We start from the raw sequence: 14,714 nt of genomic DNA on the forward strand, positions 1-14,714 counted from the left end.
GAGTGTGTCAGCAGTTCCTGCAAGAGGAAGGCATTGATGCTATGGACTGGCCGCCCGTTCCCCTGACCTGAATCCAATTGAGCACATCTGGGACATCATGTCTCGCACCATCCACCAACGCCACATTGCACCACAGACTGTCCAGGAGTTGGCGGATGCTTTATTCATCAGGATCATGCCCAGGCATTGTAGGGAGGTCATACAGGCACGTGGAGGCCACACACACTACTGAGCCTCATTGTGACTTGTTGTAAGGACATTACATAAAGATGGATCAGCCTGTAGTGCGGTTTTCCACTTTTGATTTTGAGTGTGACTCCATATCCAGACCTCCATAGGTTGATAAATTTGATTTCCATTGATAATTTCTGTGTGATTGTTGTCAGCACATTCAACTATGTAAAGACGAAAGTATTTCATACGATTAGTTCATTCATTCAGATCTAGGATGTGTTATCTTAGTGTTCCCTTTATTTTTTTGAGCAGTATATTTTGATATAGGTGTGGATGGAGGTAGAAGCATGCGTTGAACGATAAGTATCATGAAACAACAACTTATCCCCTATCTGAAGGCTACGGGTTTTAGATCGAGGGGGTCCGAGCGCTGGGGCCCCCCGCGATCTCCTGTTTGGATCCCCGGCTCTCCATCACAGGGGCGTGTCATGATCCCCACCCTAAATGGAGGCCGCCACGCCCCCTCCGTATAGCTCTATAGAAGAGCCATTCGGCAATCTTCAGCTCTCCCATAGAGCTATATAGAGGGGGCGTGACGACCCCTGCTTCGGGCGGGGATCATGACGCGCCCCTGTGATGGGGAGCCAGGGCACCAAACAGCAGAACGCAGGGGGCCACAGTGCTTGGACCCCCGACAATCTAAAACAAATTTCCTATCGTTCAGATAGGGGATCAGTTTTGTTTTTTTTCCATGATACTTATCCATCAAGTCTATGGAGAGTAAAGATGAGACATGGACAGACCTTTTTATATGTTTTACATCTTGTCTCTCCAAAAATAAAGGCCAATTACGATAGTAGAATATACAATCTCTTTATTGAAAAGCAAACATACATATCATTAAACTCAGACATAGAAGATAAGGGACCAAGTTACACATACAGAAAGTGGGGGTGAGGATGGTAGCTAGAATATCATGGAGTACAGGATAACAATATCAATACAACACACGCTCTCCTGAAGAAGCAGTTAAAAACGTACGTTCAGGGAGGGAGTAGTTTGTGGCCCATTGCGGCATTTACGCATAGCCGATGTTTTGTGTTTTAGTGTTGTAGATCTTGGCAAAACCTTAATCTTTTTAATATACATCATAAGAAAGTTTTATCTCCCTTTTAGGATGCGTTCCCACATGGCGTATACGCAGCGTATTTGACACTGAGCAAAATTTACGGCAGCAGCGGGAAATACGCTGCGTATTCCTTGCTCAATATACACACAGGGCTTTCCGGCGGCAGCCCTATGTGTGCAGTGAGTTTTGGAGACGGAGCTGCGCGTCACAGTCACGCCGGCGCACGGCCCCGCCTCTAAAACTCACTGCACACATAGGGCTGCCGCCGGAAAGCCCTGTGTGTATAGTGTCAAGGAATATGCAGCGTATTTCCCGCTGCTGCCGTAAATTTTGCGCAGCGTCAAATACGCTGCGTATATGCCGCGTGGGAACGCACCCTTATAGAAATTATAGCTTATAATAAAAGACCACTAGGGGTCCCCATACCATCCAGAACATAATCCTGTCCATCTGCAGCACCATCTTTGTCCCAGCTGAAGCACAGGCTGGGACAAAGTCCAGGAAGGGAGGGCGGGACCAGTACTCCTCTGTGCTCACTCCAGTGATTGGATGAAGAGACAGCACAGCACAGGAGACTCAGGGAGGAAGTGAATGCATGGTGAGTGAAGGCGGGCTAAGTGCTTGACACGGTCAGGCCCCTTTATGAGCAGCAGAACAGAAGGAATTGTTAGCCAAATACAGAAGCTAGACACATAAAAAAAAAAGACATGTAAAGCATCTACATAACCTAGTAAGTATCATATAAAAGAATTCATTTTTCTCTGTGATATGACAAGAATGCTTTAAAGGGGTTATCCAGGAAAAAACTTTTTTTTTATATATATCAACTGGCTCCAGAAAGTTAAACAGATTTGTAAATTACTTCTATTAAAAAAAATCTTAATCCTTTCAGTACTTATGAGCTGCTGAAGTTGAGTTGTTGTTTTCTGTCTAAGGCCACTCTGATGACGCGTGTCTCGGGAGCTGTCCAGAGTAGAAGCAAATTCCCATAGCAAACCTCTTCTGCTCTGTGCACGGAGATGTCATCAGAGAGCACTGTTTCCAGACAGATAAGAACAACTCGACTTCACTAGCTGATAATTATTGGAAGGATTAAGATTTTTTAATAGAAATAATTTACAAATCTGTTTAACTTTCTGGAGCCAGTTGATCTAAAAAAAATAAAATAAATAATAATAATAATAATTTTAAGTCAGGACATCAACTTGGGTTCCAAAAAATAAAAACTCTTGACTTCAAAAAGTATCAATAGACAATAATGTTTTTTTTCGTGTCCCTGGGTCTTACAGGTCATTCCGTCCTGGTATGAAAATGAAAGCCCAAGGTTTGCTACTCTGCAAACTAATAATTAATCTGAGGTCAGACACATTAACAAGCCGATTGTCTTGGGCCAACACTCTGTGTCATTCATCTCGCTGCACAATGACACCATAAAACTCTGCTCTCGTACTTGGCACCGCCGAACGCATTTGTAACGGGGCCAAATGCCGGCTAAATGGCTTCTTATTGCATTGTAATAATTTCTTTCAGAACGGCGCAAGGCAAATGTTTGGCCCTAATGAATGGGGTTATTGAGAAGAAAAAAAAGTCTTCCAGCTGTAAATTGTCCACAATCTGTATTAAAAGGGCAATAAGATACTAAATAAGAGCGCAGTATTTTGAGAAGTGTAAATCATGTTTGTTTCTCCACCGTTTAACACAAAAGGCGAATTAGACTGTATTGTACCTTAAAATACACAACCAGTAATGTTTGGGGGAGGAAAAAAAAACAACCAGGGTGCCTCTAACTGTTGCAAAACTACAACTCTCAGCATGCCCGGACAGCCAAAGGCTGTCCGGGCATGCTGGGAGTTGTGTTTTTGCAACAGCTGAAGGCACCCTGGTTTGGAAATACTGGACTAAAGTGTATATGACTTTTAATGCAATACTTATGACCTTTTTTGTTTTAACATGTAAAGGCATGCAATGAATTGTTAAGATTTCACACAAGTCACTGCCTCCTCTAAGATCAGCATACTCCTCTGCCGCAGCTATCATCATATGATTGGCTATAGGTTCTTCTATTCTATACACCTCCATTGCCACTGTCACCTTATCTCAGTTGTGAATATAATTCATATGATCACATGACTGGACAGGTCACTTTCCATTACAACATCAACACACTCCTTTGCTGCTGTCATCATTATCTGATTGGCTATTGGGTCTTTTACAAACCTCCTATTGCCTCTGTCACATGTAGCACTGAAAATCTATTCCTTTGATCACATGACTGTACAGGTCACTGCCTCTTTCAAGATCAGCACACTCTTCTTCTGCTGTCATCTTCATCATATGATTGTCTATAAGGTCTTTTATGTACTTCCACTGCCCCTTGCACAAGTAGCTCTGTTGCAAATATATTCCTTTGATCACATGACTAAATAGGTCACTGCTCCTCACAAGATCCGTCCTCTCCTGCTGCTGTGATATTTTTTTGTTAATTGTTTGGCTGCAAAGTGGTCTTTTTTGTCCCCTCTGTGGCATTGCTCTTGTAAGTTAACCTGTAGCCATGTTCCCAGTTATACCACCATATTGGAATGGGCAGGTCCCTGTCTCTGACAAGATCAACACACTCCTATTCTGCTGTCACCTTCATTATATTTTTGACTATAAGGTCGTCCAAGTACCTCCACTGCCTCTGTCACACTTACCTCTGTTGTAAATATATTCATACGATCACATGGCTAGACAGGTCACTGCCTCCCACCAGATCAGTACACTCCTCTCCTGCTGCCATCATCTTTTTGTGAACTGTGGCTTTGCTCATGTAAGTTATCCTGTAGCCCTGATCCCAGTAATATAATCAGCAGGTCACTGCTTTCTTCCAGATCAACACACTCTGCTGCTGCTATCATCTTTATAATACGATTGGCTATAATGTCTTCTATGTATCTCAACTGTCTCTGTCACATTAAGCCCTATTACAAATGTGTACATGTGATCACATGACTAGACAGGTCATTGCCTCTCACAAGATCAGCACACTCTTCTGCTGCTGCCAGCATCTTTTTAGTCAACCATTTGGCTCTGTGGCATTACTTGTGTAGGTTAGCTTGTAGCCCTGTACCCAGTAATACAATCATATTAGATTGGACAGGTCACTGCCTCCTACATGATCAGCACACTCCTCTTCTTCTCTTATCTCCATCATATCATTGGCCATAAGGTGGCAGTTTCACTGTCTGTCACATGAACCTCTGTTGTAAATATATTCATATGATCACATAACTAGACAAGTCACTGCCTCTCACAAGATCAGCACACTCTTCTCCTGCCGCAGTCATCTTTTTAGGGAATTGTTTGGCTCTGTGGCATTACTTGTGTAATTTGGCCTATAGCCCTGTTCCCGGTAATACACTCATATTAGATCGGACAGGTCACTGACTCCTACAAGATAAATACACTCTTCTGCTGCTGTTACCAGTCTCATAATCATTGAAATTACTTCCACCATCTCAAAATCTCTCCCATGTCACTGGTCTTTATTGAATTGAAAGGTTGAATTCTATGCAGATAAAGGTCACATGTGTATGAGTTCATGCATCATATTAGGCCTGAACACATACACATCTGTTTGGATAGTACATTACCGACTTCCAGAAAAACACATTTAATCCATCCCCACTTGTAGTTTATTGAAGTAGAACTTATGATGTCTTTTTATTAGCACAAAAACATTGGCGGATCAAATATTTCATACAACCAGGCACATTCTCGGTTTTATTGCGACTGACTTCCCATGAGGGCCATATACAGACTGCACAGAGCAAAAGTTATAAACTTGTAGCCCTACGGTGTATATGTATAGATCGGTAATATAAGATGTGGTTTTATGTGCACTTATAATATCCGCTTTGTGTGGTTCAGCTCTTACAGCAGCTGCAGGACGGGGGAAGCTGGAGGTCTGTGAGCTGCTTCTCGACCACGGAGCCGTCTTATCCCGACTAAACAGACGTGGCATCTCTCCACTGTTTTGTGCTGTGCGCCAAGGACATTGGCAGGTAAGGTAATGCAAAGTACTTCTGTGTGTGTCTTGTTTCCATCAGCCATGGAACCTATTATCTGTTACAGACAAAATATTAAGGGTCAATTCACACGTACAGTATCCCGCTCGTATTTGATGTGCAGAATTTGATGCGCAGGATTTGAAGCGGTGTTCAGTCATTTTATTTTACATTGAAATCTGCAGCAGAAAATCCTGCGCATCAAATCTGCGCAGAATGCTGTACGTGTGAATACACCCAAAAAGGTTTATAACCAGTGACCTACATAGAACAGGGGTCCCATATTAAAGATCAAAATGGTCCCCATTATGGTGCAATGTTTTGCCCCCCACCCCATCTCGGCTGCGGCACCCCAGACATCTGGTGCACGGCGCGAACTTCGCTCCGTGCCGGATGCCTGGCGATGCCGGGAGGAGGCTTTTGACATCACGGTCACGTCCGCTCATGACGTCACGGCCACGCCCCCTCAATGCAGGTCTATGGGAGGGGGCGTGGCGGCAGTCACGCCCCCTCCCATAGATTTGCATTGAGGGGGCGTGGTCGTGACATCACGAGCACGCGTGACCGTGACATTATGAGCTGCGCTGCACCCGACGCTCTAAACATATGACGGGTGCAGCAGAGAGATCGCGGGGGTCCCCCGCCATCAGAAATCTTATTCCCTATCCTTTGGATAGGGGATAAGATGTCTAGGGGCAGAGTACCCCTTTAAGGTTCACTGACCTGTTCAGCTCTTTTTTTGGCACTGAAATATTTTACTGGGGTTGACCGAAGAAAAAAGGTCAGACACACCTACATTCGGAAAAGTACCTGAATATAGACACTAGCTGGCTATATTTATGGGGCCAGTCCCTGCTGTGCACGTATATGTTGTCCTCCTAATTTGAAAGGCTGCCAACGTATACGTGCCACTGTAGGCACAATTATGGTGCAAACTCATCCTAATGTGTATAGAGGCCTTCTAATTCTCCCCTAACAGATAATGTCAGGGAAACAAAGGATTGGCAAGTTTAATATTTCACTGCCCGATCCTTTGGTTCTTGGAGAGATAAGCCACTCCTAGTGGTGTCTGAACACGGCTTACCCCTCCTCACTCCGTTCAGAACACATGACCCACTCGGCCAAGCTAAAAGATATATGTGGAGGCATAGTAGTCTTGGCCAAGAGCAATCATATGGCCAGCTCCAGTGGCTTATCTTAAAGGGGTACTTTGCTGCCCCAGCTTTTGGAACATTTTCTTCCGAATGCTGGGTGCAGGCTGTGGGGGTCGTGACATCACAGCCATGCCCCTCATTTTTTTCACGCCACGCCCCCTCAATGCAAGTCTATGGGAAGGGGCGTGACTATAGTCACGCCCCTTCCCATAGACTTGCACTGAGGGGGCGTGGCGTGACGTCACAAGGGGCGTGGTCGTGATGTCCTTTATTAGCACAAAGTTCTATTAGGGAAATTCTATCCTCAATATACAGAAGCATAAATTCACTGGGTGAAAAAAAAAAATACCACGGGCTATATAGAGGATTAAGATTATAAAGATATGAGGGAAAAAGGAAGTTCCAGCATTCTTGGGCGTTCAGGAATTTTATCTTTTCTTTAAGGAATTTTTTACATTCTCAAAATACCTGCTTTATGGGCTTCAATGTAAAAATAACAAAATGCAATATACCTTGCCAAGTCCGCTGTTGGACTCGTGTGTGTCCCATCACTGTACCCGCTGACCTATGCCACATCGGCAACATTTCAGGTGACTACTACAGCCGACACCTATTGGCGCATAACACAGTAGCAGAGGGGGCGCACAAAACCCCTGGAGGAGATCAGATTGGAATTGGCAAAGTTATACAATGCACAAATGGTTATTCTTACGATACCTTAATATATAGTTATACCTCAATCATGATCCATATACATAGGAAAGGGTTCCTTTTGGCTCTTTCTTTAGAGAAGCGTTCCGGAAATGTTATTTTGTGCTTATATAGTACAGCCTATCATAAGAGAGCAATATAGAGGTTCTTGCGTATGCCTTTTGCCTACCCCTTTTTGCTGATTTGGCATGAATAGAATAGGCTCAATTTTCATTTACGAATGCACAATGATGTGGGTTCTGTAATGCAGCCTACATTTCCCTTGAATCAGGTGTTTGATCACTACAGCTGGTCATCCCATTAAGGTGCTGGAGTTTACCCCACATTCACATTACACATTACATGCAGTTTAGATGCCTTTTCTTAGTGCATTTTTTTAGAGAAATTTTGCCATGAGACTAAATTGATTTGACCTATAATCACAATTGCAGGGTTTTATGAAGATTTGAAGTCTTTAGGCTGTGTTCACTGTATTTGTTCACTGTATTTTTGTACTGCATTTTGGCTTTTAAAAAAATCTTTGTTAAAATGACAAATTTTTACCTTGATTTGCACAACTGCAGTAAAAAAGCACTGGTCCTTTTTGGCCACAATTTTGAGAAAATCGCAGCAAAAACATAAAAATAAATAAATGTGTGAACAGAAACTGTATATATCTACTTTATATCCTGATCCCATAGAGCAGTGTTTTCAAGCCAAGATGCCTTCGCTGTTACAAAACTACAACTCCCAGCATGCCCATACATCCTGGTTGGGGAACATTGCTAGTCAAAGAGCAGTGTTTCCCAACCAGTGTGCCTCTAGCTATTGAAAAACTACAACTCCCAGCATGCCCAGACAGCCTCTGGCTGTCTGGGCATGCTGTGAGTTGTAGTTTTGCAACAGCTAGAGGCACACTGTTTGGGAAACGCTGCCATAGAGATAGTAGATGGAGCTGTGCGGGGTTCAAGTCAGAACCCAGAACTAACATCCTGTTCTGACACATTAAAGGGATACTCCCGTGGAAAACTTTTTTTTTACATTTTTTTTTTTTAAATCAACTGGTGCCAGAAAGTTAAACAGATTTGTAAATCACTTCTATTAAAAAAAAAATCTTAATCCTTCCAGTACTTTTTAGGGGCTGTATACTAAAGAGAAATCCAAAAAAAGAAATGCATTTCCTCTGATGTCATGACCACAGTGCTCTCTGCTGACCTCTGCTGTCCATTTTAGGAACTGTCCAGAGCAGCATATGTTTGTTAAGGGGATTTTTTCCTGCTCTGGACAGTTCCTAAAATGGTCAGCAGAGAGCACTGTGGTCATGACATCACAGGAAATGCATTTCTTTTTTGGATTTCTCTTTAGTATACAGCCCCTAAAAAGTACTGGAAGAATTAAGATTTTTTAATAGAAGTGATTTACAAATCTGTTTAACTTTCTGGCACCAGTTGATTTAAAAAAAAGTAAATAAAAAAAAAAAGTTTTCCGTGGGAGTACCCCTTTAAGCACTGGAAGATTTGGAGAGTCAGACTGCTGAACACATGACCAAGTTACAGTAAATAAACACATAGATGTGCATGATTTAAGAAAAATAATAAAATAAACAAAATGATAAATCCGAAGTGCTTCTTTAAGGTCTAAGATTATCACAATAATCCCTATAAATCTAATGCTATCTACAGTTATAAAGGGTTATTCCGATTACATTTCTGGCATTGTCCACCCCGGTCCTGCCTCAAGGGGCATATAAATGTCAAAACTTTATAACTTTTAATTTTTTTTTTATAAAGAAAAAACTAGCAATACTGGAAAACGTTACCTTAATGTTCAGTTCATCCTAACAAAAAATAAATAAATAAAGACTAGAACTAATGTATTCAGGGTCCACTTAAAAGTGGTCAAATAATATTTAGCACAATAGGTCTCTGAAAAGACTGTTTTCTGTCCCTGGAAGACACGGCCATAGAAATTCTAATCAGAGAGTCGGGCCCTTTGTGTCCGCGCAGAGTCCCCTTTGCCTTTTTCCTTCTTCTATTTATCCTTGTCTAGTGGAGACGGCTATTCATGACACTTCATATAGTCCCAGGGACAATGTACAATGCCGCCATACAACGCCGCCTACTATGTTATAGTATGAGATTCCGATCGGGCGCGCAGCCAGGTCACCATAACCATTACCCGCTCTGTAAGAGAACAGCAGGTCATATTTTACAGCATTTTACTCCCGTTATATTTAAACTTTCATTTCCTGTTGTTTCATAAATTTATTTTATTTTAATTTTTTGCTTGGGAAGATGAATGAAAATATGTGTAAAGGTCAAGGGGCTTGATATTCGGTGGATTTAGAGTCCAGTTTTCTCTATTTTATCTACTTAGAGCAGTGTTTCTCAACCAGGGTGCCTCCAGCTGTTGCAAAACTACAACTTCCAGCATGCCTGGATGGCCAAATGCTTTATTGTTTGATTTTGTTTTATAATGTGTACAGGAATGTTAGTGTAACATGTGGTATGATGTATAACATAGGGCAGTGTTTTTCCAACCAGGGTGCCTCCAGCTGTTACGAAACTACAACTCCCAGCATGCTTGGACAGCCAAATGCTTTGTTTGACTTTGTTTTATAATATGTACAGGAATGTTAGTGTAGCATGTGGTATGATGTATAGCATAGAATAGCGTTTCCCAACCTGTGTGCCTCCATCTGTTGCAAAACTTCAACTCCCAGGATGCCCGGACAGCCGTTGGCTGTCCGGGCATGCTGGGAGTTGTAGTTTTTGCATCAGCTGGAGGCACACTGGTTGGAGAACACTGAATTAAAGCTTTAAAATTTCAAGTTCTCTGCTTGTTGTCAGTGAATTATTCTTCTTTTATATCCGGAGACTGCAAATAAGTACAGTTTGCTTCAGTTATATCCAGTTTAGGCTTAAAGGGGTACTCCACTGCCCAGCCTTCCGGCTGCATTCAGAACATTTAGTTCTGAACGCTGTGCGTGCGCTGCGGGGGTCAGCCTCGCCTCTTATGACTTCAGGCCACGCCCCCTCAATGCAAGTCTATGGAAGGAGGCGTGGTGGCCGCCATGCCCCCTCCGAGAGACTTGTATTGAGGGGGCCTGGCCTGAAATCACGAGGGGGCATAACCTACCCCCGCAGCGCGCGTTTAGCATTCAAAACTAAATGTTCCGACGCAGCCAGAAGGATGGCTAGTGGAGTACCCCTTCAACATCTAGGACTCCATTGAGAAGGGGGGGGGGGTAAATATATATATGCACTGTATACAGTATATATATATATATATATATAATTATGGTGGAGGAATTTCTCATTCCATGTACCAGCGCCGAGTGTCAAAATTGGGCAATGTTGTTGCGCAAGTCTCGTCTATGCGCATAAAGTTGCGCACAAAAAAAGAAACTGCACAATTTTGTCACTCTGCACTGGCACAGGGACTGTTAAATTTCCCTAAAAAGTTAATGATGATGATAATTTCATATATGATCCTATACTACAGTGTTCCTCAACCTGTGGCTCCCTAACTGTTGCAAAACTACAACTCCCAGCTTGCTGGTAGTTGTAGTTTTGCAACAGTTGGAGAACCGAACTGCTTTACTGTAATGTATATGACCTACATACACAGTTTGGTAAAATGTTTGCATTGGGGCCCCGGCTGAACCCCTGGCTTATAGCAATTTGGATATGAATATGGTTGGGGCATAAACAAGTGCATATAGGAGTCTAATACTTCTATATGTAGAAATAAACTTGAGTTCATCGCTTGTTTGTTCTTTATATGAATGCTGAACCTTATAATCCTCCCGGGGTCCCCAGATCTGTTGTTAGCTCCGTTCCTAAGGTTGCCGAATCCTATGGGGTTTATGTAATAGCCATATTTCCAAGCATAAAACACAATCTACTAGGCAGTATAAGTCTATCGGGGCTTCTCCTTCTGATGTGTCTTCCTCCCTCTCCGCAGGTTGCCAGGTTGCTCATGCAGCACGGCTGTGATGTGAATCTGTGTGACAAGCAAGGCAGGACCCCTCTCATGGTCGCTGCGTGTGAGGGGCATTGTGGTACCGTGGAGTTCCTTCTGTCAGAGGGTGAGAAAATGTCTTCTCTGTAAAGAAATGTAAAGCAATAGCACAATGCCATAAAATCCTGAGTCAGCCGCCGGGCTGGAATCTGGAGCGGGAGACGGGTCATGGTGGGAAAATGAGTATATTCTAATATGCGGCATTGGAGTCAAGTAGATATTAACTTTACAATTCATACAATGCTGCTTTAGGATGTTAGGGGATAATTGCTATTCACTTCAGTAGCTAATTTACTCATCAGTCATCAGATTGTAATGGGCAGTGTCATCGCTGACACCTACTGGCAGTGTGCAGCTATTGCATGGTGGCAAAGTAAATGTCTGCTCGTGTGCATACATTTTGAACAATGCCTTTTTTTATCTATAAAGAATGCTATAAAATATGTTTTTGTATTTTATTGTACATATTGAGGGGCTGGGATTTTAGCAGTGCAGACCATTAAACATTGTATAGTAGTTAATGGAGTAGTTAATGGAGAGGGATAATTGGGATAATTATAAATACAGTACATGTAGTGGGTTCTTTTACTGAGACGATAGCTAAATGTAAAGTTTGTGTATACTATTTTAACCATATTTTATTACTTTCTACTACTTAATGAAGCCATATCCTGCTATTTTGTGTATACAGCCACTATACAGCTCTATGTATCTTTATGGACACAGGAGTTTCCCCACGAATTGTACATACAAGTCAACATCAACGCAATTTTCGTGACTTCTATTGACATAATGGAGGTCGCACAAACAACATAATGGGAGTTGCGCAAACAGCGGAACTCCGAGAGCTAAACTATTTAGATAACGTCTAGAGCTATAAAGACAGTGAAGCTCCCAGTGCTACGCCATTTGTGCTCCTCAGATTAATTTTAATGGGAGTTACGCAAATTGCGCAACAACACCAACTCGTCTGTTTTGGGCCCCGGCCATCTCTCCTGCTGCAAGCAACAGGCTGTGGATGACCGGGTGGCCATATTTACGATTCATGGGCCCTTTAATAGAAGTGAGTAATACACCTTTCCTATTGTACTCCATGACTGCGGGGATCAGACTACAGTCTGTAACGATAGAGAGACACAGGTCTACATAGGAGTTGTGTACAGAGTATATGGCTTATTTCTTTGTCATGGTCATATCACACTCACTGATCTATTTCCTTTAAAATCATGGCCAACACTCTTATGTTTTGCTACAATTTTGCAAACATTCCAGCCAAAAAAAATTATTGAAAACAATTATTAACCCTTGTGTGACTGCATATTTACAGGTGCATTAGAGCAGTAGTCTACAAACTGTGGACCTCCAGATGTTGCAAAACGACAACTCCCAAGCATGCCCAGAGAGCCAACGGCTGTCTGAGCATGCTGAGAGTTGTAGTTTTGCAACAGCTGGAGGTCCACAGTTTGGAGACTTCTGATCTAGAGGGAGGGGATCAGCAGTCTATCTATGTAATATATATATATATATATATATATATATATATATATATATATATATATATGTACAATCTCCACCACAGCACAAATAATCAGAGGTCCAGGATCAAGTGGAAAGGCTTCCAAGTTTATTCACACCATAAATGTGATAGCGGTGCAACGTTGCACCGCTATCACATTTATGGTGTGAATAAACTTGGAAGCCTTTCCACTTGATCCTGGACCTCTGATTATTTGTGCTGTGGTGGAGATTGTACATTTATGGACTGCTGACCTGCCAGTTGGCTGACCACGTGCACTTACAGAGGGGGTCTTTGCTGGCTCTTTCGCTTGGAGTTATATATATATATATATCTATATCTATCTCATATCTATTTGTCTCATATCTATATCATATCTATCTCGTATCTATCTATCTCGTATCTATCTCGTATCTATCTATCTCGTATCTATCTATCTCGTATCTATCTATCTCGTATCTATCTATCTCGTATCTATCTATCTCGTATCTATCTATCTCGTATCTATCTATCTCGTATCTATCTATCTCGTATCTATCTATCTCGTATCTATCTATCTCGTATCTATCTATCTCGTATCTATCTATCTCGTATCTATCTATCTCGTATCTATCTATCTCGTATCTATCTATCTCGTATCTATCTATCTCGTATCTATCTATCTCGTATCTATCTATCTCGTATCTATCTATCTCGTATCTATCTATCTCGTATCTATCTATCTCGTATCTATCTATCTCGTATCTATCTATCTCGTATCTATCTATCTCGTATCTATCTATCTCGTATCTATCTATCTCGTATCTATCTATCTCGTATCTATCTATCTCGTATCTATCTATCTCGTATCTATCTATCTCGTATCTATCTATCTCATATCAATCTATCTCATATTGATCTATCATATTTATATTTATCATCTCTTTCTCTCTCTCTCTTGCTAAGGAGTTAAAAGTAGACTTAAGACGACTCCGCTAATTCTGTATAATAGGAGGATGAATGCCCCATATACTATAGCATTGTGATGTTCTTCTTTCCAGGGGCGGACATTGCAGCGCTGGACAAGGAAGGTCTGACTGCCCTCAGCTGGGCTTGCCTCAAGGGCCACAAAGCCGCCGTCCAGTGCTTAGTAGAAAGAGGCTCTACTATTGACCAGATGGACAGAAATGGCCGCACGCCGCTGGATTTAGCTGCTTTTTATGGAGACGCTGAAATCGTAAGTGAATAACTAAATAACAAAATCGTAGAAAAGTCTGGTTGATAGATTTAGCCTTTCACCGCTAACACTCCGGCGCTAGAACACATGGACCCTGCTACTGAAACTCCTCAGTAATCCTGTATTTACATACTGCCCTCCACATTCCTGCCCTAATAGATCCAGCCATACTGGGAATACATGCCGTGCATGTTAAAGAGGAATGCCCTTTATATTCTCCTACAGGGGATGAGCACATCTTTTGTTATTCTTCATAGAAGGTTATCTCTCTCCCTCTCTCTCCTTCACTGGCTGCTAATGTGGGAGCAGCAGATATAATGCAGAAGGCTACATTCCCCGCGCTGACATCACACACACGTCTACAGGTTGGGAGATTACAAAACCCCCCCCTCACTCACATTTGCACGGAGAGAGGTGATAAGTGGAATTTTTTGCAGCTTTTCATAAATCTGGGTGATGGTTACAGATGTTTTGCCCATTGCATGTTATAATGGATGGTGGTTTGAGGCTTTTATTTCATGCCAATATATGAGAAACATGGAGGTGTTCCAGGATGGAAAGGCTCATGTTATCTATCACCTTTACCCTGAGTGCTTCACATTAGGAGATAGCTGCTGCTTGTGTCAGTGAGAGTGCAGAAACACACAGCAAATAATTGTAATAGAATTGGCTACAACAGGCACTTAAAGGGATACTCCGCCCCTAAACATCTTATCACCTATCCTTTGGATTGGTGATAAGATATCTGATCGGACTCCCCCATGAC

General features: G+C 42.2%; 1 protein-coding gene across 9 annotated transcripts in view; it reads left to right on the top strand.

Moving 5' to 3' along the window:
* The window catches only part of TANC1 (tetratricopeptide repeat, ankyrin repeat and coiled-coil containing 1), a 251,326-nt gene that overhangs the window by 217,289 nt on the left and 19,323 nt on the right, over window positions 1-14,714 (top strand). For all 9 annotated transcript variants that reach the window (XM_056533507.1, XM_056533509.1, XM_056533506.1 and 6 more), the window contains 3 exons: window positions 5,213-5,346; window positions 11,160-11,283; window positions 13,773-13,948. In XM_056533507.1, the coding sequence (XP_056389482.1) occupies window positions 5,213-5,346; window positions 11,160-11,283; window positions 13,773-13,948 (434 nt within the window). The remainder of the gene's footprint in view (window positions 1-5,212; window positions 5,347-11,159; window positions 11,284-13,772; window positions 13,949-14,714) is intronic.

The sequence above is a fragment of the Hyla sarda genome, chromosome 8 (assembly GCF_029499605.1).
Source record: "Hyla sarda isolate aHylSar1 chromosome 8, aHylSar1.hap1, whole genome shotgun sequence".
Taxonomy (NCBI): domain Eukaryota; kingdom Metazoa; phylum Chordata; class Amphibia; order Anura; family Hylidae; genus Hyla; species Hyla sarda.